Genomic DNA, 26,749 nt, shown 5'->3' with positions numbered 1-26,749 from the left:
CACTTTGTACTGACCCAATCGCCATCGCCGAACATCTGGCAAAGTACTTCGCTCGTAGTTCCGCGACAGCAGGCTACAGCGCAGATTTCCGCAGCATTAAAGAGCAGGCTGAGCGTACGCACTTGTCGTCTCGCACGCACCGTTGCGAACGATACAACACCCCGTCTAGTGAATGGGAGTTCCAAAGTGCCCTTACAGCCGGCCCCGATACCTCTCCAGGTCCAGACCGAATTCACAACCAGTTTCTTCGCCATCTCTCGGCGCACTGTCAGGGTTAATTACTCGCCCTGTTTAACCGCATCTGGACGGAGGGCGTTTTCCCACCTCGTTGGCAGGATAGCGTTACTATCCCGGTGCTGAAACCTGGTGCAGATCCGCTGGTGGTTGATAGCTACCGCCCTATCACCCTTACCAACGTTATGTGCAAACTCCTGGAACGGATGGTGAGTCGGCGGCTCATGTGGATCCTCGAAGCTCGGGGCCTCCTGACCCAGCAACAGGGGGGCTTCCATCAGGGCCGCTCAGCGACCGACAATTTAGTCTCGGTAGAGTCGGGTATTCATACAGCTTTTACTCGGCGAGAACATCTAGTTGCTGTTTTCTTTGATCTTCGGAAGGCGTACGATACGACCTATCATATCCTTGCTACGCTGCACAAATGGGGCTTACGGGGTCAACTTCCGATTTTTCTACGGAGTTTTCTCTCCAATCGCTCCTTTCAGTTTAGAGTTGGCACTTATTTTAGCTCTGCTCATATTCAGGAGAACGGTGTCCCGCAGGGCTCGGTTCTCAGTGTTCCCCTCTTTTTGGTGGCGATTAATGGTCTTGTGGCTGTGGTGGGCTCATCGGTCTGTTCCTCTCCATATGCCGATGACTTGTGTCTTTATTACAGTTCCCCAGGCATCAGTGTCGCTGAACGGCGGCTACAGGGAACTATCCGTAAGGCACATTTTTGGGCATCCATCCATGGTTTTCAGTTCTCAGCCTCTAAGACCCGAATGATGCATTTCTGTCGTCCTCGAACTGTCCACCTCCATCCAGAGCTCTTCCTTGCCAATGAACTCCTTCGTATTGAGGAGACGCATTGCTTTCTTGGCATGCTGTTTGATGCTCAGCTCACTTGGACACCTCATCTTCGCGATCTTAAACAATGGTGCTGGCGGCACCTCAACATCCTTCGCTGCCTCAGCCACACCGTTTGGGGGGCTGCACGAACAACCCTCCTACAGCTCTATAAAGCCTTAGTCCAGTCCTGGCTCGACTACGGGAGCGTGGTGTACGACTCAGCAGCACCTTCAACGTCGCAGATCCTCGACCCGACTCTCCATTGTGGGGTCAGGCTGATGTTCAGCAGCATTCCCTGCCTTGTGGGAGCAGTGTCTTCACTGCGGAGCTGGTTGCTCTTTATCGTGCACTTGCTCATATTTCCTCCTGCCCTGGGGAGTCATTTGTCATATGCAATGATCCCCTGAGTGGATTGCAAGCACTCGACCAGTGTTTTTCTCATGACCCTTTGGTGCGCGGTATTCAAGATGCTGTTTTTGCTCTCGCCGAGTGTGGTCGTTCAGCGACGTTTGTGTGGACCCCGGGCCACATCGGCATTCCAGGAAACGAAAGTGTCGATCAGTTGGCCAAGCAGGCCACCACTTCGCCGCCCCTGGAGCTTGGTCTCGTGCAAAGAGACCTCCGGGCAGCCCTACATCGCAAGGTCCGCGATGTCTGCAGCGCTGAATGCTCTGTCTTGAACACGCCGAATAAGCTCCGCACGGTAAAGTCGTCCACGGCCGTATGGAACTCATCCTTGAGGAGCACGAGTAGGGACTCAGTTGTTCTCTGCCAATTGGACATATGCGGTTGACTCACAGCAGTTATCTCCTTCGCCGTGAGAACCCGCCCAAGTGTCGCTGTGATGCAGGGCTGACAGTGGTCCATCTTCTGATAGACTGCCTCCTTTTAGCTCCCTTGAGGCAGTCCTTTAACTTACCCCCTGCACTTCCTTTAATTCTAGCTGCCTCTATAGCTGACTAAGTTTTACTTTGTATCCGTGCAGCTGGGTTTTATCACTCTCTCTAGTGTGGGCGCACTCGCATGATTTCTCAGGCTACAACCACTTCTGCGACTTTTAATTGTGACGTGGATACCAAAATAGTGTCTTTTATGGTAACAAGTTGTGTTGGTACCTTTATCAACGCTTTCCAGCTGGAGGTTCTTCGTTTGTAGTTGAGTGGTTGACCTTTCACCTGATCCATCAACCACTGTAGTCTGTTTTACTCTAGCCAACTATTTGCTCTGCTCCTTTTAAGTGTCCTCTATTTCGTGTTACTGCGGTGTTTATTTTAGCTCTGTACCCCTTGGTGTTCCCTCCCTATGGGTGCAGAGGTTACGTTTTAACAAGTATGTCTGTTTGTTGTCTCGATGTTTAGTCCCCATCAAACGCCAAAACCAACCAAATTTTCTCTTAAAAAATTTGTCCTATATTTGAGCGACCATGGACTGAAAAGTACCATGGACTCAAAAGTACATTTGCAATCTCCGTCCGAAAGAACGATGAACAAATGTAATTACAGTGGATGATTCGATAGAGCATACACTGGTGATTCGACGACACATATCATCTGGCGTAGTTGAGCCTTTGTCATAGACTGCATCTTGGAGTGCTCCTCAAAGAATGAAATCAAAAAGTGTTAAATCGGGGACCTCGCAGGCTATTGGACAACAAATTTAGTCCGATTCAACGTGCAGGTAAGTTCTCATTTAGTATTTGCGTTGCAATACGGGTCGAGTGAACTGGACAACCGCCGTGTTGCAGCCACAGGCACTGGCGAATATGCACTGATAGCTCTTCTAGAAGAAGCGGCAGAATGTCCGTCAGAAAGATGAAGTAAGGTCCCACAATGTAATTTCCTAAGATGCTGCACCATATGTTTACGCTCCACGGCCGTTTGTGTCACACGTGATTGAGCCCGTGTGGATTTTCAGCTGCCCAGTAGCGCATTTTACGCAAATTTACAGTAGCGCGGTTAGTAAACGTTGCTTTTTCGGTAAAGAGCACACGTTTGAAAAACGGAGGGTCGTCTCACATTTGCTGAATTGCAAACCGACAAAATTATGTACGTTCGAAATCACTCTCGCCAAGTGCCTGATGTAGTGACAGATGACAGGGATGGAAATTCTGTCGATGCAGGACGCGAATCACACTCGTCTGGCTGATTCCGCATTCCTCGGCAGTGTGTCTCGTAGCGTCCGCCTGCTTAGCTGCGTGGGTAACGCGGTCGCTTCCCATGGAAGCGGGCCCGGGTTCGATTCCCGGCCGGCTCGGAGATTTTCTCCGCACCGGGGACTGGGCGCTGTGTTGACCTCATTATCGGCGCGCAAGTCGCCCAATGTGGCTGTCGAGTGAAATAAGACTTCCACTTGGCGGCCGAACTCCCTCGGTTGGGGCCACCCTGCCAACGGTGCCATACCGTCATCTCGTTTTCATGTCTCGTGGCCCTGTGCGGATTCAATAGCGTCGTAGCTAGAAGAGCTTCCTCGTGTTCTCTGTCAGCTGCAGTCTTCCTTCTTGTGCTCTTTCTCGCGTTCAAGCAGCCTGTTCGCACTAACGTCTTAATAATTCGCGCAATTGACTGGCGCCTTGGACACTGGCGATCCGGATAGATATCTCTGTACCGCTGTACTCTTTTTACGGCATTCCTTTCACATTCTCCATATAAAAGTACACTACTGGCCATTAAAATTGCCACACCAAGAAGAAATGCAGATGATAAACGGGTATTCATTGCACAAATATACTATACTAGAACTGACATGTGATTACATATTCACGCAATTTGGGTGCATAGATCCTGAGAAATCAGTACCCAGAATAATTACCTCTGGCCGTAATAACGGCCTTGATACGCCTGGGCATTCAGTCAAACTGAGCTTGGATGCCGTGTACAGATACAGCTGCCCATGCAGCTTCAACACGATACCACAGTTCATCAAGAGTAGTTACTGGCGTATTTTGACGAGCCAGTTGCTCGGACACCATTGACTAGACTTTTTCAGTTGGTGAGAGATCTGGAGAATCTGCTGGCCAGGGTAGCACTCGGACATTTTCTGTATCCGTACAGGACCTGCAACATGTGGTCGTGCATTATCCTCCTGAAATGTAGGGTTTCGCAGGGATCGAATGAAGGGTACAGTCACGGGTCGTAGAACATCTTAAATGTAACGTCCACTGTTCAAAGTGCCGTCAATGCGAACAAGTGGTGACCGAGACGTGTAACCATTGGCAGCCCCTACCACCACGCTGGGTGATACGCCAGTATGGCGATGACGAATACACGATTCCAATGTGCGTTCACCGCGATGTCGCCAAACACGGATGCGACCATCACGATGCTGTAAACAGAACCTGGATTCATCCGAAAAAATGACGTTTTGCCATTCGTGCACTCAGGTTCGTCGTTGAGTACACCATCGCAGGCGCTCCTGTCTGTGATGCAGCGTCAAGGGTAACCGCAGCCATGGTCTCCGAGCTGATAGTCCATGCTGCTGTAAACGTCGTCGAATTGTTCGTGCAGATGGTTGTTGTCTTGCAAACGTCCCCATCTATTGACTCAGGGATCGAGCTATGCCTGCACGACCTGTTACAGCCATGCTGGTAAGATGCCTGTCACCTCGACTGCTAGTGATACGAGGCCGTTGGGATCCAGCACGGCGTGCCGTATTACCCTCCTGAACCCACCGATTCCATATTCTACTAACAGTCATTGGATCTCGACCAACGCGAGCAGCAATGTCGCGATACGATGAACCGCAATCGCGATACTCTACAATCCGACCTTTCTCAAAGTCGGAAACGTGATGGTACGCATTTCTCCTCCTTACACGAGGCATCACAACAACGTTTCACCAGGCAACGCCGGTCAACTGCTGTTTGTGTATGAGAAATCGGTTGGAAACTTTCCTCATGTCAGCACGTTGTAGGTGTCTCCACCGGCGCCAGCCTTGTGTGAATGCTCTGAAAAGCTAATCATTTGCATACTACAGCATGTTCTTCCTGTTGGTTAAATTTCGCGTCTGCAGCACGTCATCTTCGTGGTGTAGCAATTTTAATGGCCAGTAGTGTAGTATAGCCAGCTTCTCCTCATTGGTGTACATGTCTGCAGGCAACGAATGAGCTGCCTGCAATGCAGACATGTAAACAGGCAAATGTGTTGACATTCTGACACAGCGTAGCAAGAGACCTCTGATTGGCGGTGTTTGCACCGCTAATGCCGATTCCGCCGTGCTCTCGGATTCTAGGACATTTCTCGAATTTCTTTTACTACCGGTTTCAACGTCAACATTAACAAACGCTATATCACTAGAAGTCGCTTTTCAAGAGCTATCGAATTCAGTTATAAAAAGTATACGATTCCAGTTTTAAAAAAAACGTACTTACTTCAATATCTCCGTTGATACCAGCGCTAAAAACATCAACCAAACAAAAAAATACGTGTCCGCCGACCCTCTAATATCTGCCGAAAACCGCGTTTCGATATGTGTAACCGTTCACGAAATAAAAGGTGTGTCACGATCGTGACTGGCCCAAATATCTCACGAAATAAGCATCAAACGAAAAAACTACAAAGAACAAAACTCGTGTAGCTTGAAGGGGGAAACCAGATCGTGCTATGACGCTATGTTTTAGTTGGACCACTTTTTTCGCTTTGTGATAGATCGATGGCGCTGTAATAGTCACAAACCTATAAGTACGTGGTATCACGTAAGATTCCGCCAGTGCGGACGGTATTTGCTTCGTGATACATTACCCGGGTTAAAATGCACCGTTAACCATTTGCTGGAAAGATCGATATCGTATTGATGTATGGCTATTGTGATCAAAATGCCCAACGGGCGTGTGCTATGTATGCTGCTCAGTATCCTGGACGACATAATCCAAGTGTCCGGACCGTTCGCCGGATAGTTACGTTATTTAAGGAAACAGGAAGTGTTCAGCCACATGTGAAACGTCAACCACGACCTGCGACAAATGATGATGCGGTTTTAGCTGCTGTCGCGGCTGATCCGCACATCAGTAGCAGATAAATTGCGCGAGAATCGGGAATCTCAGAAACGTCGGTGTTGAGAATGCTACATCAACATCGATTGCACCCGTACCATATTTCTATGCACCAGGGATTGCATGGCGACGACTTTGAACGTCGTGTACAGTTCTGCCACTGGGCACAAGAGAAATTACGGGACAATGAGAGATTTTTTTTCACGCGTTCTATTTAGCGAAGAAGCTTCATTCACCAACAGCGGTAACGTAAACCGGCATAATATGCACTATTGGGCAGCGGAAAATCCACGATGGCTGCGACAAGTGGAACATCAGCGACCTAGGCGGGTTAATGTATGATGCGGCATTATCGGAGGAAGGATAATTGGCCCCCATTTTATCGATGGCAATCTAGATGGTGCAGTGTATGCTGATTTCCTACGTAATGTTCTACCGATGTTACTACAAGATGTTTTACTGCATGACAGAATGGCGATGTACTTCCAACATGATGGATGTCCGGCACATAGCTCGCGTGCGGTTGAAGCCGTATTGAACAGTATATTTCATGACAGGTGGATTGGTCGTCGAAGCACCATACCATGGCCCGCACGTTCACGGGATCTGACGTCCCCGGATTTCTTTCTGTGGGGAAAGTTGAAGGATATTTGCTATCGTGATCCACCGACAAAAAAATGGTTCAAATGGCTCTGAGCACTATGCGACTTAACTTCTGAGGTCATCAGTCGCCTAGAACTTAGAACTAATTAAACCTAACTAACCTAAGGACATCACATACATCCATGCCCGAGGCAGGATTCGAACCTGCGACCGTAGCGGTCGCCCGGCTCCAGACTGCAGCGCCTAGAACAGCACGGCCACTCCGGCCGGCCCACCGACAACGCCTGACAACATGCGTCAGCGCATTGTCAATGCATGTGCGAACATTACGGAAGGCGAACTACTCGCTTTTGAGAGGAATGTCGTTACACGTATTGCCAAATGTGTTGTGGCGTAACAAGACAGCTACGCCACACTGAAGTAGCCGAAAGGCACGTGTAAACTCAATGGCTAGATAGAGGTCTGAAACAGGATACTTATTAATGTTATACGAAAAGTATGTAGCTACTAGAACACTTAACTTTTTATATAGTCCTTTGGTATACAGCATTCTGGGTGATACAAGTGAGGCTATCTTGAGGTACATGCAAGGTTACAAATGGCGCCTTGCTAGGTCGTAGCCATGGACTTAGCTGAAGGCTATTCTAACTGTCTGCTCGGCTAATGAGCAATGCATGCTATCTATCTGCTCGGCTAGTGAGCGATGCTTCGTCAGTGTAGTCGCTAGCAATGTCGTCCGTACAACTGGGGCGAGTGCTCGTCCGTATCTCGAGACCTGCCTTGTGGTGGCTCTCGGTCTGCGATCACACAGTGGCGACACGCGGGTCCGACATGTACTAAATGGACCGCGGCCGATTTAAGCTACCACCTAGCAAGTGTGGTGTCTGGCGGTGACACCACAAAATGCATTGAGGTTGACGGACATCATTTTGAGCATTTATTGCATTAATGTGATATTTACAGGTAATCACCCTGTAACAGCTTGCGTTCTCAGAAATGATAAGTTCACAAAGGTACATGTATCACATTGGAACAACCGAAATGAAATGTTCAAACGTACCTACATTCTGTATTTTAATTTAAAAACCTACCTATTACCAACTGTTCATCTAAAATTGTGAGCCATACGTTTGCGACTATTACAGCGCCATCTGTCACAAAGCGAAAAAAGTGGTCCAACTAAAACACTCATATTTCTTTACATACTACACCAATATGTAATTAAAAATGAGGGTTCCTTTTTAAAAGAACGCAGCTGATATCCGTTTGACCTATGGCAGCGCCGTCTAGAGGGCCAACCATAGCGCCATCTGGTTTCCCCCTTCAAGCTACAAGAGTTTCATTCTTTGTAGTTTTTTCGTTTGACGCTTATTTCATGAGATATTTGGCCCAGTCACGATCAATGGAGCACCCTGCATACTCCAAGAAGAAAAAAAAAAAAAAAAGAAAGGTGCACCATGAATGAATTAACCAAATAGGACGGGATTGGCAGCTAAACAAATGATTACAGTATCAGAAAAACTGAAGGATTTGTTCAAAAGAGAGAGCTTCACAAATTGAGCAATATGACCTCATTCCTTTCGCCCCATCTGCTCCTATTTTTCGAACATATCCGCATCCTCTACACCTCCCGCCGCCTGAAACCCCCTCACCCCCTGGTTGCTCCTCCCCTCTCCCATCCCCGCCCCCTGCCACGTCTTCACCATTGTGTCCCCCCTACCCTCCATCTCTACACCCTTCTTCTCCTTTCCCAAGGTGGCTTCCATCAACTCCCCCTCCCAGATGATGCCCTCTCTCCATCCATTTATCCCTCCTATCAACTCTGATCCTTACTCCCCCTCCTTTTCTCCATCCTTTCCCTGGGCTCCCTCTTCCCCCCCCCCCGCCTTCCATCCTGTTTTCTCCCCACCAATCCTCTCCCTACCTCCCTTCTCCCCCCCCCCCTTGAGTCCTTTTGTATTCTCCTCCTCTGCCTTCCCCACTCCCTGTCACGTCTGCTCAGTACCCCTCACCCCTCTTATGGGTCCTGATCCTCCATTGGCTCCTACCCCTCTCCCCCCTTCGCTTTTTCTCTCCTCCCCCCCTTTTTTATTTTCCCATCATCTGTTCAGTTTCGCCCCACATGCTCTCGGCTGTGGTATGTCATATTTGTGCCAACTTTTTAGTGCAGTGTTTAAGTGAGTGTTCAGTGTTGTGCGTCTTTCCAAAGTGTTGCAAACAGAAATCATGCTGTCGCTGGGTGTGAATTTTATATGTCTTGCGAACAGAAACCAGACTGTCGCCGTGTTTTTTAATTGTCTGTCTATTATTTTTCTGCTTCATGTGTATTTTATTAGCATCATCAACCCTTTGTTTTATGTTTTAAGTTCCAAAATTTTCCGCCATTTTGCCTTTAAGTCACGGATTTTATCGCAAACTTTTATTATTTATTATCTTCATCTTTTTAAAACAAATTCTGTAGGCTGAGGAGCGGCGTAATAAGCTGCTGCCAACCCGCCCCCCCCCCCCCTTCAGGGGGAATCGAAACTCAATAAAGAAAAAAAAGTTCACAAATTGAGCAAGTCAGTAGCAGTTATTGGACTTGGAATTGATTGACAGAGTCGTTGCAGTCCTCCTGAGGGTCGTGCCACAGTCTATCCGATTTGCGCGTTATATCATCACAATCCCAAGCTGGTCAGAGGGTTCTGCCAATAATGCTCCAAACATTCTCAACTGGGGAGAGATCCAGCGACCTCGATGACCGACGTAGGGTTTGGCAAGCACGAAGACAAGCAGTAGAAACTCTTTCCGTGTGCGGACGGGCATTATTTGACAGAAATGTAAGTCCAGGATGGCTCTCCATGAAGGGCAACAAAACGGGACATAGAGTGTCGTCGACGTACCACTGTGCTGTAAAGGCTCTGCGGATGGCAACCAAAAGTCTCCTGGTATCAAACGAAATTACACTCGAGACCAACACTGCTGGTTGTTGGCTGATATGTCGGACGACATTCAGGTTGGTATCCCACCACCGTCTGAAGCGTCTCTGGACAAGTCTTGGCTGGTCATTGCGGCTCAATTCGAAGTGGGGCTCATCAATGAAGACAATTCTATTTCAATCGATGAGATTGCAGACCGAATGTGCCCAGCACCACCTCAAACGGACTGATTGTTGTGCAGAAGTCATTGGTAGTCGGCGCAAGGGGCGTCGTGCGTTTAGCCCTCTCTCTGTGAGCCACCTACTCATGGCCCTTATGGTCACTGAAGCACCAATAGCACGTCGGATCAATAATAATGATGAATCCGGGGCTCCGAGTGCCTCTCTGACCACTGCTCTCTAGATCGACCGCTTGCTTCTTGACGCTAACACATCTTTGTGGAACATGTGTTGCCAGAACTGTTGGAAGTCCTACCTGTGATTGTTAGACGAAGGATGTACTTCCAGGGCGATGGGAAGCCAGACCATGTCACCATTCCTGTGACGGATTATCTGAGAGTCATGATGGATCAGCTGAGGTAGACCTGCGGTCTGATCAGCCATCTCATCTATCTTCACGTGACTGGACTTTTTCCTCTGGTGGTATATGAACCAGCTGGTAGATGAAACTGTTGTGGAACCGGGGTGGCCGAGTGGTTCTAGGCGCTACAGTCTGGAACAGCGCGACCTCTATGGTCGCAGGTTCGAATCCTGTCCCGGGCATGGATGTGTGTGATGTCCTTAGGTTGGTTAGGTTTAAGTAGCTCTAAGTTCTAGGGGACTGATGACCTCAAGATTTAAGTCCCATAGTACTCAAAGCCATTTGAACCTTTTTTTTTTTTTTGGAACCAGAACAAGACGTCGTCGCTAGAGCGACCAAATCTGATGGTACTATTGTGGACATGCGAGTAATCTTCAAACGGACATGACATTCAATGATCTGATGATGTACTGTGGGCATACGGGACTTTGGTCGCACATTCGAGGTGTTGGAGCACTGCTCTAAATAGCATGCAAGGTTACATTAGTACCTTCTGTGTAAGTCGTCCTTTGCATCACAAATTGCCATCAAGTACCCTATGTACCATAACTGAATAACAGGTGATCAAAAAGTCAGTATAAATTTGAAAACTGAATAAATCACGAAATAATGTAGATAGAGAGGTACAAATTGACACACATGCTTGGAATAACATGGGGTTTTATTAGAACCAAGGAAAAAAAGTTCTAAAAATGTCTGACAGATGGCGCTTTATCTGATCAGAATAGCAATAATTAGCATAACATAGTAAGACAAAGCAAAGATGATGTTCTTTACTGGAAATGCTCAATATGTCCACCATCATTCCTCAACAATAGCTATAGTCGAGGAATAATGTTGTGAACAGCACTGTAACGCATGTCTGGAGTTATGGTGAGGCATTGGCGTCGGATGTTGTCTTTCAGCATCCCTAGAGATGTCGGTCGATCACGATTCACTTGCGACTTCAGGTAACCCCAAAGCCAATAATCGCACGGATTGAGGTCTGGGGACCTGGGAGGCCAAGCATGACGAAAGTGGCGGCTGACCACACGATCATCACCAAACGACGCGGGCAAGAGATCTCTCACGGGTCTAGCAATATGGGGTGGGGCGCCATCCTGCATAAACATCGTACGTTCCAGCAGGTGTTTATCATCCAGGCTGGGGATGATGCGATTCTGTAACATATCGGCGTACCTCTCACCCGTCTCGGTAGCAATTACAAATCCAGAATCATGCATTTTCATCTGTCGGACATTTTGTGAACTTTTTTTTTTGGTCTAATAAAATCCCATGTCATTCCAAGCATATGTGTCAATTTGTACCTCTCTATCTACATTATTCCGTGATTTATTCAGTTTTCTAATTTATACTGACTTTTTGATCACCCGGTATATTTGTTTTGCTGGTCTCTACCTCTTTTACTAATTTGAACAAATAGCTTCGGGATATCCTGTATATATAAAAAGCGTTCCTTTACACGTGTACAATGTGCAAAGAGAGGTGATACATAAAAAGATAGGTACACTCACAGAGTTTCTACGCATTCTACAAATGTTCAATATTTGAACCCTTGGTCATCCGGCATACATTCAAATGGTAATGCATTTCCGTCCATATGTTCAGTGTCATGTTTCCGTCAATGTCCATCAGAGCAGCTGCGATACGTTCCTTTAATTCTTGCAGCGTTGTTGACATTTGAGGACCATATGGTTCAAATGGCTCTGAGCACTATGGGACTTAACATCTGAGGTCATCAGCCCCTAGATTTAGAAGTAATTAAACCTAACTAACCTAAGGACATCACTCACATCCATGCCCGAGGCAGGATTCGAACCTGCGACCGTAGCGGTCGAGCGGTTCCAGACTGAGGCGCTTAGAACCGCTCAGCCCCACCGGCAGGCATTTGAGGACCGTAAACTTAGCCATTAACATAATCCCACATGGCGTGAGATCCAAATTATTTTCATATCGTATTAGTCCTTCAGGAGAATAGATGCTAATGCTAGTTGGTCTACAGAAGCTCTTAAAACCAGTGTACTGAAGACATCGTTAGAAAATTTCCGTTCAATAATGTCTCACGACTTTCCTCTTAGGTTTTAAGATAAGAGAGATATTTGTTTTTCCTCCACAAGGAAGCAATAAAATTTAGTTCTCCATTATTGACTATACAACTACGTCTACATACGAATACAGCAAGCCACCCATGTGGTGCAAGTTGGAGGCTAGCTTACTTCTTTCACTGTGCTACAAATAACAGTTTTCCACTTGCAACCAAACAATCCAAGGAAACTTTGTGAGAACAAACACACTTCTTTCTCCTTTCAGGGGCAGCGTTAAGCGCGTGCGTTTGCTGGTCCTGCAACTGCCGGTGGTGCAGTGGATGATCTACCTGGCGACATTCATCATCCTCTTCGAACGAGCGGTGAGTCATCTGTAACACGATAAATCACCATTAGTGTGTCAGACATAAGAAGTTCGCAAATCAAGTCTTAAAGTGGGCCTACAATAGAAGATGAAACTTCCTGGAAGATTAAAACTGTGTGCCGGACCGAGACTCGACTCGGGACAAGTGCTCTACCAAGCACGACTCATGACTCTTCGTCACAGCTTCTCATGCTGGAAACATCCCCCAAGCTGTGGCTAAGCCATGTCTCCGGAATATCCTTTCTTCCAGGAGTGCTAGTTCCGCAAGGTTTGCAAAAGAGCTTCTGTGAAGTTTGGGAGGTAGGAGACGAGGTACTGGCAGATCTGAAGCTGTGAGGACGGGGCGTGAGTCGGGCTTGGTAGAGCACTTGCCCGCGAAAGGCAATGGTCGCGAGTTCGAATCTCGGTCCGGCACACAGTTTTAATCTGCCAGCAAGTTTCATATCAGCGCACACTCCGCTGCAGAGTGAAAATCTCACTCTACAATAGAAGATGTTTCAGGAAGTAACCACTTCCTATGACAAATCAGTCCCAGTTTCGATTCCTGCCGGGGTCAGGGATTTTCACCTGCCTGGAGATGGCTGGGTGTTTGTGTTCTCCTCATTATTTTATCATCATTCATGAAAGTGGTGAGATTGGGCTCAGCAAGGGAATCGTAAAATCGGTAAGCGAGTCTAAGGCTTCCATCCAGTCACTCACTGATCAGTCTGGCCTGGCAACGGAGAACAGCAAAACGAAAGCTGAAAGTTTAAATTTACCATTTTAGAAATCTTTCACGTAGGAGGATCGTACAAACATACCGCCGTTTCTCGTACAGATTCCCGTATAGAGGACATAGTGATAGACATCCCTGGGGTTGTGAAGCAGCTGAATGGGATGGGTTGAAAATAAATAAATGGCAGGTCCTGATGGGATTCCAATTCGGTTTTACAGAGAGTACTCTAATGCATTGGCTCCTTACTTAGCTTGCATTTATCGCGAATCTCTTGCCCAACGTAAAGACCCGAGCGACTGGAAAAAAGCGCAGGTGACGCCTGTATATAAGAAGGGTAGAAGAACGGATCCTCAAAATTACAGACCAATATCCTTAACATCGTTTTGTTGCAGGATTCTCGTACATATTCTCAGTTCGAAAATAATGAATTTCCTTGAGATAGCGAAGCTGCTGTCCATGCATCAGCATGGCTTTAGAAAGCATCGCTCCTGCGAAACGCAAGTCGACCTTATTTCACATGATATCTTACGAACCATGCATGAAGGGTATCAGACGGATGCCATATTCCTTGACTTCCGGATAGCGTTTGACTCGATGCCCCACTACACACTCCTAACTAAGGTACGAGCATATGGGATTGGTTCCCAAGTATGTCAGTGGCTCGAAGACTTCTTAAGTAATAGAACGCAATATGTTGTCCTCGATGGTGAGTGTTCATCGGAGGTGAGGGTATCATCTGTAGTGCCCCAGGGAAGTGTGGTAGGTCTGCTGTTGTTTTCTATCTACATAAATGATCTTTTGGGTAGGATGGATAGCATTGTGCGGCTGTTTGCTGTTGATGCTGTGGTGTACGGGAAGGTGTCGTCGTTGAGTGATTGTAGGAGGATACAAGATGACTTGGACAGGATTTGTGATTGGTGTAAAGAATGAGAGCTAACTCTAAATATAGATAAATGTAAATTAATGCAGATCAATAGGAAAAAGAATCCTGTAATGTTTGAATACTCCATTAGTAGTGTAGCGTTGACACAGTCACGTCGATTAAATATTTGGGCGTAACATTGCAGAGCGATATGAAGTGGGACAAGCATGTAATGGCAGTTGTGGGGAAGGCGGATAGTCGTCTTCGGTTCGTTGGTAGAATTTTGGGAAAACGTGGTTGATCTGTAAAGGAGACCGCTTATAAAACACTAATACGACCTATTCTTGAGTACTTCTCGAGCGTTTGGGATCCCTATCAGGTCGGATTGAGGGAGGACATAGAAGCAATTCAGAGGCGGGCTGCTAGATTTGTTACTGGTACGTTTGATCATCAGGCGAGTGTTACGGAAATGCTTCAGGTACTCGGGTGGGAGTCTCTAGAGGAAAGGAGGCGTTCTTTTCGTGAATCGCTACTGAGGAAATTTAGAGAACCAGCATTTGAGGCTGACTGCAGTACAATTTTACTGCTGCCAACTTACATTTCGCAGAAAGACCACAAAGATAAGATAAGAGAGATTAGGGCTCGTACAGAGGCATATAGGCAGTCATTTTTCCCTCGTTCTGTTTGGGTGTGGCACAGGGACAGAAGATGCTAGTTGTGGTACGAGGTACCCTCCGCCACGCACCGTATGGTGGATTGCGGAGTATGTATGTAGTAGATGTAGAATTTGTATGGGCGCTGATAACCGCGCAGTTTTTGCGCCCCAAAAACCAAACATCATCATCATGACAAATCTGGTTTCTTTCCCTTTTTTAAATTAAAATGCGCAATGCGTTTCGAAAAATGGAGGCTCCTCTTCATTTGGTTAACATTATTATGTTGTGAATAACAGTCCCTACCGGTCGTGCTATGAGGTTCATTCACCAGATTTTATTTGTCGCCTCAAAAACCTCATGCTGTGACAACGAAACGAGGTGACACTGTTAATAGTTCTTTAACGAGTCAGGCGATAGTAAATCGCCCCTTCTATTGCAGTTACAGTGCTTTCCAGTGACCCAGCGTGTTTTTACACTGTCCAGTCACTTTCATGTGACCACCTGTTGAAAACACGAATAACCATTTGTTCCAGAGCGGACCACTGCGAGACGTAGAGGAAGGAGGTCAGCGAGGTTCTGTATGGTACCGACAGTGATGTAGAGCCACGCCGACTGCAGTGTCGTTACCAGCTGAGCTACGTTTCTCGGTTGAGAGACTGTGGCGCGAACAGCCCGATCGAGGGGGTCCCACAGATTTAAATCCGGGGTCTTTTGTGGCAAGGGGAGTATGGTAAATTGATCACGATGGTCTTCGAACCACGCACTGCGAGGTGTGTGACACGCTGCATTGTCGACCTGCTAGGTGCCATCATGCCGAGGAAAAAGAAATTGCATTTCAGGACGGATATGGTGCCCAGGGATAGATGCACACTTGTGTTAATCCATTGCGACTTCCAGGATGACGAGATCACCAAGGAATGTCACTAAAACTCTCCCCAAACCATGCCGCTCCAGTGTTTGCTGCAGGGTGTTTGCTAGGAGTCGTTTCATGCTGTAGGTGCCCCAGTGGCCCCGGTCGCCTATGGTGGACTGGAAGCCGAGCGGTGACCTCTCCAGTTGTCAGGATGCTAGGAAATCACTGTGGACGCTTCAGAAACGCCAAAGAAACATTATTAATTCATGACACCTTTATTCCTGCTGAGTACAATGTGGCCCACGTAACACAGGCTGGCTGAGCTTGGTGATATCAACGACCTTCCCCGAGTCCTCGCTGACTCGGAGTGATGACACCAGCTCTGGTCCCACAGTCTTGCTAGCGCAGCGCTGGGTGCTGTGACGTAGCGGAGGAATGTCCTTACTCCGGCCACGCATGGCTGGCGGCGCCCAGCTGGCTGGCCTGCTCGGCGGCGGACAGCAGGCCGCTGTGCGTAGGAGGCTCCGGGTTGGAGTCCCGGCGCTGTCGGCACAAGAGGCGTTCTCGTAGTGCGAAATGTACTCTATCCGACCCCGTCTTCCTCCCTGCTCCTCCTGGTGGCTCGTCCACGGTGGACGGGCGGAACGGGCTGCAGTCCTCCAGCGTCATCGGTGGATGCACAGGGCCTAGGCCCCGCACAATCTCGACGACGGCTAGCTGATGTGGTCAGCATTGGCAGCGAGCGAGTCTGCCGCGATGTCTGCTAATCCTGCGTCGATGATTGACAGCAGCAGCAGAGAGGACCAGAGCTGGTACTGTCCCCTCACGTCTGCTGCTGGATGGGCCGCCCTTATTGCAACATCTCCTTAATAAAGATTAACATGTCGATGGTCCAGCTGAGCGCTATGCAGTGTCCCAATACACATCTAACTGCAAGTCTAACTGCGAGTGCCCTGTTGCTATCAAAGTTGGCGTATTTAAAGGAAGCACGAGCGACGTCCTGACGTCATGCTCGCTTGTAATGAACGCATTCATTCGACTTATACTGCTGATTCACCTGTCGTACTCGCCCCTTGGGTGTTCTTGCGACAGAGTTACGTGTTGTAATGGCAGACTTACGTGAAGTTGTGAAATGCAATACAGCTGACGCTATACCTCTGTCTTACACTCTACAAAAGCCTCCATCTAACACAAACCCGCATGCTAAGCAATTCCCTCTCCCCTGTTGTGTGTAACCAGGCCATTGCCTCTGCGTGACGACACATTCCGATACATGTGCAATCCTCTTACCTCTTGGCTAACCTACAGCCTCTGGCTCTCGGCATAGGCAACGAAACTTTGACAATATTCCACGTTTCCAACTCTCTACTATTCTGCGACACTACAATGCATATAACGTGATCCATCTGGAAAGTGTGTCGTCACTCAGTGGATGTGCAGTTACGGCACTGGGAGAGCAAATTCCAGCCTTCGCTGCCAATGAACAGTAGCCAGCATGGGTTCACGTATCAGAGACTCACACACAGCAATGTACAATCGTAGCTGAGGAGACACTGTTGGTAGCCCCTTGGTTCATCTGGATTGTCAGTTTCTCAACAATTTCATATCTGTCGCCTGTACACACCTACGATAGCGTCATACAACCCTGTCATTTATGGCCCGTGATTTACCACAACTGCCATGGTGGTGGTTTTGGATAGCACCTTTTGTCATGAACGGTGTAATTTAACCACAACAGCATGCGAACAACTTACAAATGTAACCGTTTCTCATGTGCTTTCACACTTGGCATGAAGGCAAGTGATGACGGTGGTGGTAAGTTCCTATGGGACCATGGCGGTCCAGTCCCGAGCGACTGGAAAAATGCGCAGGTCACGCCTGTATATAAGAAGGGTAGAAGGATGGATCCTCAAAATTACAGACCAATATCCTTAACATCGGTTTGTTGCAGGAACATATTCTCAGTTCGAATAAAATGAATTTCCTTGAGACAGAGAAGTTACTGCCCATGAATCAGCACGGCTGTAGAAAGCATCGCTCCTGCGAAACGCAAGTCGACCTTTTTTCACAAGATATCTTGCAAACCATGGATAACGGGTATCAGACGGATGCCATATTCCTTGACTTCCGGAAAGCGTTTGACTCGGTGCGCCACTGAAGACTCCTAACTAACGTACGAGCATATGGGATTGGATCCCAAGTATGTGAGTGGCTCGAGGACTTCTTAAGTAATAGAACCCAGTACGTTGTCCTCGATGGTGAGTGTTCATCTGAGGTGAGGGTATCATCTGAAGTGCTCCAGGGAAGTGTAGTAACTCCGCTGTTGTTTTCTATATACATAAATGATCTTTTGCATAGGGTGGATAGCAATGTCCGGCTATCTGCTGATGGTGCTGTGGTGTACGGGAAGGTGTCGTAAGAGGATACAAAATGACTTGGACAGGATTTGTGATTGGTGTAAAGAATGACAGCTAATTCTAAATATAGATAAATGTAAATTAATGCAGATGAATAGGAAAAAGATTCCCGTAATGTTTGAATACTGCATTAGTAGTGTAGCACTTGAAACAGTCACGTCGATTAAATATTTGGGCGTAACATTGCAGAGCGATATGAAGTGGGAGAAGCATGTAATGGCACTTGTGAGGAAGGCGGATAGTTGTCTTCGGTTCGTTGGTAGAATTTTGGGAAGATGTGGTTCATCTGTAAAGGAGACTGCTTATAAAACACTAATATGACCTATTCTTGAGTACTGCTCGAGCGTTTGGGATCGCTATCAGGTGGGATTGAGGGAGGACATAGAAGCAATTCAGAGGCGGGCTGCTAGATTTGTTACTGGTACGTTTGATCATCACGCGAGTGTTACGGAAATGCTTCAGTAACTCGGGTGGGAGTCTCTAGAGGAAAGGAGGCGTTCTTTTCGTGAATCGCAACTGAGAAAATTTCGAGAACCAGCATTTGAGGCTGACTGCAGTACAATTTTACTGCCGCCAACTTACATTTTGCGGAAAGACCACAAAGATAAGATAAGAGAGATTAGGGCTTGTACAGAGGCATACAGGCAGTCATATTTCCCTCGTTCTGTTTGGGAGTGGAACAGGGAGAGAAGATGCTAGTTGTGGTACAAGGTACCCTCCGCCACGCACCGTATGGTGGATTGCGGAGTATGTATGTAGATATAGATGTAGATGTGGATCTGTCCCTAGGTTTACACACTACTTACTCTAACTTTAACTAACTTATGCTAAGGACAACACACTCACCCATGGCCGAGGGAGGACTCGAACCTCCGATGGGGGGGGGGGGGGAGGGGGGAGCCCCGTGCGTACCATGGCTAGGCGCCTGAGACCACGCGGCTACCCCGCGTGGTTGAAAGAAATTGATGATGCCCTTTTTTGGATGTCAGATAAATCGTTCCATTTCCGCATTATCACAACGACTGCACTGTTTTCCACGTCTCCCCTACAGCATGCTATATACCCTCCACTGCTAGCGCTGCCACCTATATCTGTGAGTGGTTACTGCACGTTGCCGTCGAACATAGGCGGTGGTCACGTTAATATGACTGGACCTTGTAACAACGAACAGGTGGTACTTTAAACATGCCAAATTATTTCCTTATGCACCTGAATGATCTGAGAAATGTGAAAAAAAAATCACATCAAATGGCACGCCATATTTTTGATCCTGTAACTGGAGGACTAAACTTATTCATCCCAAATATCTTCTGATTCATCGAAGATACTGATAATCTGATTTCCGCTTGACGAGTAGTCGACAGGATTCAGAAAGTCGTCAAGGTAAACACAGATTAGGAACTACGATATATATTGTCTCAACAAGAGTTACTATTCTGGTGCCAAAAAGGAGCATAATATTATCACTTAAAATACTATTAGTTAATTTTATGAGCCGCCTGCAGCTAATCATCAGACTGAAAAATTGATCACATATTTAACATATCAAAAGATATTTGAGGTGAAAGAGTTCAGGAATTCACTTTGAATGGAGATAGGAACAACAAGCTGCAGCATTGTGGGTAGAGAATTATTTTCATATTACTTAGATCACTGAGATATAGAAATCAAATTCTTTGCCGAGTTTCAGTCCTCACTCTTCACTACTGAAAATACACTGGGTTACAGGATTCTGTGGAAATTGCAACAGATGGAGCGATTTATCTGCCTCAGACTTTCTTTTGCATTTTTCTTCAGAGAAGATCATCACTGGAAAATTCTGAGTAAAATCTATATTTCTCGTTCCCATGTTAAAATTTGCTTATTTTGCGGAAAAACAGCGGGGTTTACAAAATGTCAACTCACGTAAGATCCTAGACCAGTTGCAGTTGCTGCAGAATTCTGAAACAGTGGTTAATTAAACGAGGAACTGAGGACAAGTCATGTGTAAAAATAAATGCGTAATTTCTTCACTGATATTGTTGCAATTCTTATTTCACCAGCTATTTTCCCCCACAGCGTAGTCTGATCACGAACTGACTGTCTTGCCTACAATTATTAAGTTATTTGAATTCCTTTTGTCTTGACAAAAGAAGCACAGTTTAACGTTGCAATTAAATTTATGCGTTACCCAGAACTCGTTACTGACACTTCTCTGAACGAAAAACAGCCACTTGAAAATAAATCGACAATTCTATTGCAATTTCAGGGGAATTCTGTAAGCGAGTGTGTGCTTAATTATGAACGGCTGGGAGTGAAATTTAACAATGGATTTTTTTCGTCACTTGGGTTGTCTTTTGAATACGAAAACGTGCAGCAAATTGCGTACTATCTTTCCGTTCCTACTCCTGTGCAGAGTCAAGGAATGAATCTCTTCAAAAATATTTTTAATTCATCAGTGATACTGACTTCGACAGTAGTTGGCAGGATTGCGAAAATCGTCAGTGTTGTAACGTTTAAACAAGAAATATGTAACGTAGCTACAATCAATAAACCTATGTTCGTCAGTGAAACTGGACTTGAAAAGCAACCTGAGCTATCAGTAAACGGAATCTAACTTGCATAACACTGTGTGCGTGTTGTATGAGTGTCAGTTTCACTGCCATTTAAGACGTCAACAGATGGTTACATGAAAAATTTAAAACTAACATTTGGACAAGCTTTCTCACTACTTATTTCACTCACTGGTCATACCGCATTCGAGAGTCTATTACCGCAGCAACGTATTTTCGCCAACTGTCCCTGTGTTGGGCTTCTTCCTTCCATTCCCCTTCGATACCTAGGCTCCTCAAAGCTGCCTTCACATTGTCCTCCCATCTACGCCTCGGTCTCCCCACAGGACGTTTTCCCTCTAGGTGCCCTACCAGTACTCTGCGCGCTGCCCTGCCCTCATCCATTCGAGCTACGTCACCTGCCCATCGCAGCCTACGTGATTTAATAATACTGATTATGTCAGGGCTTGAATAGAGTTCGTGAACCTCTTAGTTATGCAGTTTTCGCCACTCTCCGCTAATGTCATCCCTTTCTGCTCCGAAAATTTTCGTCAAAATTTTGTTTTCAAATACTCTAAACGGCTTTTCATTTTGCACAGTGAGAGACCAAGTCTCACACCAATGCAGCATAACTGGTAGAATAATAGTTTTGGATATTCTAATCTTTAAAGTCCTAGACAATATCCGTGATGAAAGTAATCTATTCAGTGAGAAGTAGCACGCATTTCCCGCCAGTAATCTATTCTTCAGTTCGGATTCAATTTCATTTATCGAAGTGATGTCCACGCCTAGATACTTAAATGTGTTCACTTTTTCAAACTGCATGTCTCCAACTGTTAACATTTCCTGATCTACTGCTGTTGTCATTCTAGTAGTAACCAGGTATTTAGTTTTGTCTTCACTTATCCTTAGACCTACATCTTCACTAGCCTTGATTAACGCATTCGCATTTGCTGTTACAGATTCTTTCCTATCGCTTATGATGTTTAGATCATCTGCATACCCTAATATCTTAATGTTTCCATTTAACTCCACACCCTCTGAATTATCTGCTGCCATTCGTACAATATGTTCTAGGACTAAATTAAAAAGTAGCGGAGACGGGGCATCTCCCTGCTTAAGTCCGTTCTTTATTACAAATTCTTCTGACCCCTATTTCCCCAAGCGTACTCTACCTTTTGCGTTTTTCAAACTCACTTCTATAAGTCTAACATACTTGTTTGGTATTCCAAGTTCCAAAAGAATTCTGTACAATTTTGATTGCAATACTGAATCATATTCTTTTGTAAAATCTATGAAAAGATTATGAACTGGTTTACTGTATTCCCATTTATTTTCCAAAATTTGACGCAGGGTGAATATTTGGTCTATAGTTGATCTGTTCCTCCGAAAGCCAGCTTGGTAATCCCCCACAATTTCATCTGCAAATGGTGTAAGCCTGCTTAGCAGAGTATTCCAGAAAATTTTGGAACATACTGGTAATAGCGATATCCCTCTATAATTACTACAATCCATTTTGCCGCCTTTCTTAAAAATTGGGATCAGAATCGACTCCTGCCACTCTCACTACTTATTTGAATGTGAAAAACTACAGGAACAAATGAACCTTAACAATGTAACAATGAATACGTAAGCTACCTGGCTGCGTATTTGAATAAGAATTTACAAGTGATACAGAATGTGACTTGTGCAACGGAATTTACTGCATTAGAGTACATGACGTGTTGTGGTGTGTCAGTGTGTCTCTTTTGGCACTAAGTTTTGTTCTCACCTCTTTAGATGACTGCCTGTCCCTGTGTTTTTACAGTAATTCATAGCTGAATGCAGCAGTAACGGCTAAAGATTATTGTTACTAAGAATGAATTTAATAAAAAGAAGTGTGCCTGGGTCCTGTTAGCTATTAGGTAGCTTGAGAGAAGGGATTTCATTAATTAAGTCTATTTAAAACTTCATAAAATAATAATAGACAATAACAATAATAATGATATAGGTATCAATAATAGATGAGTGCCAGATTAACAAATTATTTCAGTTTCAAAGTTACATTAGCATTTAATAATCGCAGCATATTTTTAATTAGATGTGGAGATTGTTGTGGGTTGGCAGGAGAGCCAACACCGGGTTACAAGAGGAAGCCGAAAGGCAAGCGTTTTAGCTCACGCGGGCTGGCGTGAGGCCTGGAACAGGACAAGGAAATTAGAATTTAAAAAAACGGATATAGATGGTGGAATACTTAACTTTAATCCATTAATGGTGAACGTCGCTCTTGACGGTACATTATTACAGTATCAATAGTAACTGGTAATGGCGCCTTGCTAGGTCGTAGCAAATGACGTAGCTGAAGGCTATGCTAATTATCGTCTCGGCAAATGAGAGCGTATTTTGTCAGTGAACCATCGCTAGCAAAGTCGGCTGTACAACTGGGGCGAGTGCTAGAAACTCTCTCCAGACCTGCCGTGTGGCGGCGCTCGGTCTGCAATCACTGACAGTGGCGACACGTGGGTCCGACGTCTACTAACGGACCGCGGCCGATTTAAAGGCTACCACCTAGCAAGTGTGGTGTCTGGCAGTGACACCACAGAGATCAATTATTATTATTTGGAGGATAAAAAGGCTTCCTTAACAGACAAGCAAAACATGGGATTATTGCAAACTCGGACTAACAATCACGAGCCTAACCCTGAAATTGCGCTTTACGCTGTGCATGCGAATTTTATCTTGAATTCCATCTTCAAGTGTAGTTGAGCCATTTAAATATCTCCTGGGCATATAAATGAAGCCAGGCCTCGAGTGTTGTAAGGTCTGCCATCACCGACGTGAGGGCAGCGTAACACGTCTTGTGTCTCCGAGCTCTCGACCGACAATACTACTTCCACTCTCGCAGACAGACCTCGTCTCACAACAATGCTTAACAAGCGCGCTCCCCATATTTCGCAATCAGATTGTTACTATAGAACTGTCCAAGAAAGATGTACGGAACACCGGAGGTACATACGACTTTTACAACCTAACAAGTCGGCAGTGGCAGAGCACTGTATTGATAATGGTCACAGTATGTTGTATGACAACGTCGAAATTTTGGCAACTACATCATCCTTTTGGGACTCGATAGTGAAGGAGGCAATTGAAATTCGCTTGACGACGAATTTAATTAATAGAGATAGTGGTTTCAATCTTGATAAATCATGGAATCCGGCACTTGTTGTAATAAACTCACGAAGACAGTGCAGCTCACAATTATATATCGATATGCCAACACAGATCGACTGCGGAGTCATAGATACAACTCGCGCATTATGCACGTCTCTGCCGCCGACCAACGTCTCTGGCGCATTTGCATCTGTGGCCGCATGCGCAGTCGCGCGGTACAACAGTATAAAGGCAAGAAGGGAGCACTCGAGCGGCAGTGTTGCGACTCACTCTGAAGATGGAAGGACGGTATACAGCCGAAATATAAGAAGAAGAAGGAGATTTCTTGCGGCTGCACACCCGAAATTTAATGGAACTGTTACTATCGATATCTGGGTGCTTACACAATATCAAGTTGGATATATTGTTTTCAATGTAATGGAGAGTTTGACACATTCCTTACAGTGTGTTCACAGTTGCGAGAGAGTTTTATTGCCTCAAATCTACTCTGAAACGAAAACACTATTCTGTTATAAATAACAAATTTGAAGCCTGTTTGTCTGCGAATAATATGGTTACGAAAAGATGGTGGTCATTACTTTCTGAACCACGTGAGACTCTTCCATAAGGTAAAAACAGATTACAAATATAAAAAGACATTTAAGGAGAAGAAATTCACCACATTACTCTGAACAGGAACAGGTACACGAATTGCTGTGCATTATTTGCATATTTCACAGAGCGTTGAAGTAGCACTCCGTCTTCAGGCCACAAGTGGTCCATCGGGACCATCCGACCGCCGTGTCATCCTCAGGTGAGGATGCGAATAGGAAAGGCGTGTGGTCAGCACACCGCTCTCCCGGTCGTTATGGTTTTCTTTGACCGGAGCCGCTACTATTCGGTTGAGTAGCTCCTCAATTGGCATCACGAGGCTGAGAGCACCCCGAAAAATGGCAACAGTGGATGGCGGCTGGATGGTCACCCATCCAAGCGCCGGCCACGCCCGACAGTGCTTAACTTCGGTGATCTCACGGGAACTGGTGTATCCACTGCGGCAAGGCCGTTGACAGAGCGTTGAAATGCAAGGTGAAAATCATTTGGTAAGCTCTCATTCCAGTCGATCACTACTAAAAATACAGTGGATTATAGGACTGCATCAAAATTGCGGAAATACGGAAGCGTCCGATCCCGCCCGTCTGCTTTGACCCATAACGTCACAAATATGGCGGAAACGACTATAAACCCCGATTCCAATATGGCGCATAGAAAGTCGTTCCGTACACATTATGAGGACGAAAATACATCGAAAAACAATCCCACACACGTTCCACAAAAAACCTAATGACACTAACAGGACAAACGTGGGAAATAGGGGGTTTTTGGGTGGGGAGAAACTAAATATAAACGAATTTAGACACCCACCCACATACAAAACAACGCAAAACGACGAAAAAAAACCGACATCACAAAACTCCCCAAATACCACCAAGCACAATATCATCTGGAATCGGACACTTCCCTTGACCTATATAGCAGAACAGCAGCTCCCGATCCCATAAATTGGGATCGAACACTTCCCTTGACCTGTTATCCTTACGACATCTCCACATACAGACGTCCCTGGTCCGAGGCGCCGGAACTTTAAGTAAGCCTCATTTCTTCCGACATACTGAACACTTCACGTCTTCATCCAAAAATCCGAGTAGTTGAAGAAATTTTATTAGAGACAACGCACTGTCCCCCATCATAGCCGACATCCGAAGACTGTTGACCCTGTCAGTCATATCCAGACTGCTAGGGGGCCTGTGTTATTGCCTATGTAAGTTTGCCCGCTGCTGTTTTGACCGGCAAGCGGCCCATGTTGGCGAGAGTTTCAATGTGTTTTGCGCTGTTGATGTTGTGCTTTGCCGTACATATATTTAGTCATGTACGTGTTGTTGTGTTAAGGATTTTAGGGCATTTTTAATTGAGATACCTGTTGGAAATTTTATCACTCTTTTAAAGAAGGTATAGGAAGGATTAACTTCAACTGAAAATTTAATTGTAAATTATACATTTGTGCTTCACGTTTAAAAATTTAACTCTATTAGGTGAAATGATTATTTGTCAAAGTATCAAATTGTAAAGTTTGTTTGGCAGTGATTCAAACGACACAAATAAGTTTCTCTGTTCACATTTCACAATTTTATTACCTCATATAGCAGTCTGATTGTTTGTGTCACTGTAATTTGTAAGCCACAGTGTAATTCATTACAATTGTTTTGGGGAAATAAACTTTGAACTGTATGTCCCCTTTTCATTAACCGAATCCCATCCAAATCGTCCGCTCACATTCCGTTATCCTCGTTTTGCTTTTGGTGGTTTTCTTCTTATATCCTCCTTTCAAGACACTGTCCATTCCGTTCAACTGCTCTGCCAAGTCCTTTGCTGAGCTGATTGTGCTTAGATTCTGCCAGAGTAACGGGTCGGCCACCTGGCATGCCAGTGCTGGTAAACAGTGTCTCGCACATAAGCTGGCCTGCGTGTGTCTACCGCCATCAGTGCTCCGACCCTGCCTCCACAGTGTGCTGCCCCATTAGATAACACACGAATCTTATTATCATGTACTCTACTACACTGAACAGCCAAAGAAACTGGTCCACTTGCCTAATATCGTGTAAGGCCCCCGCGAACAGGCAGATGTACCGCAATACGACGTTGCAAGGACTCGGTTAATGTCTGAAGTAGTGCTGGCGGGAACTGACACCATGAATCCTGCAGGGCTGTCCATAAATTCGTGAGAGTACGAGGGGTGAGGCGGGTGGAGGTTTCTTCTGAACAGCCCGTTGCAAGGCATCCCAGATGTGGTCAATAATATTAGTATCTGGGGAGTTTGGAGGACGGCAGAAGTGTTTGAACTCAGACCATTGTTCCTGAAAACACTTTGTAGCAATTCTGGGCGTGTGGGGTATCGCATTGTCCTGCTGGAATTGCCCAAGCCCGTCGGAATGCACAATGAACATGAATGGATGCAGGTGATCAGACA

At 45.9% G+C, this 26,749-nt stretch overlaps 1 protein-coding gene across 1 annotated transcript in view; it reads left to right on the top strand.

The window, feature by feature from the left end:
• LOC126424582 (organic solute transporter alpha-like protein) overlaps positions 1 to 26,749 on the top strand; it is a 54,933-nt gene that overhangs the window by 12,225 nt on the left and 15,959 nt on the right. Inside the window, exon 4 of the mRNA XM_050087324.1 lies at positions 12,463 to 12,559. Within this exon, the coding sequence (XP_049943281.1) occupies positions 12,463 to 12,559 (97 nt within the window). The remainder of the gene's footprint in view (positions 1 to 12,462; positions 12,560 to 26,749) is intronic.

Source organism: Schistocerca serialis, chromosome 10, assembly GCF_023864345.2.
Source record: "Schistocerca serialis cubense isolate TAMUIC-IGC-003099 chromosome 10, iqSchSeri2.2, whole genome shotgun sequence".
Lineage (NCBI taxonomy): Eukaryota > Metazoa > Arthropoda > Insecta > Orthoptera > Acrididae > Schistocerca > Schistocerca serialis.
Note: the sequence above shows the minus strand (reverse complement) of the source record. Positions and strands in the feature narration are given on the sequence as shown.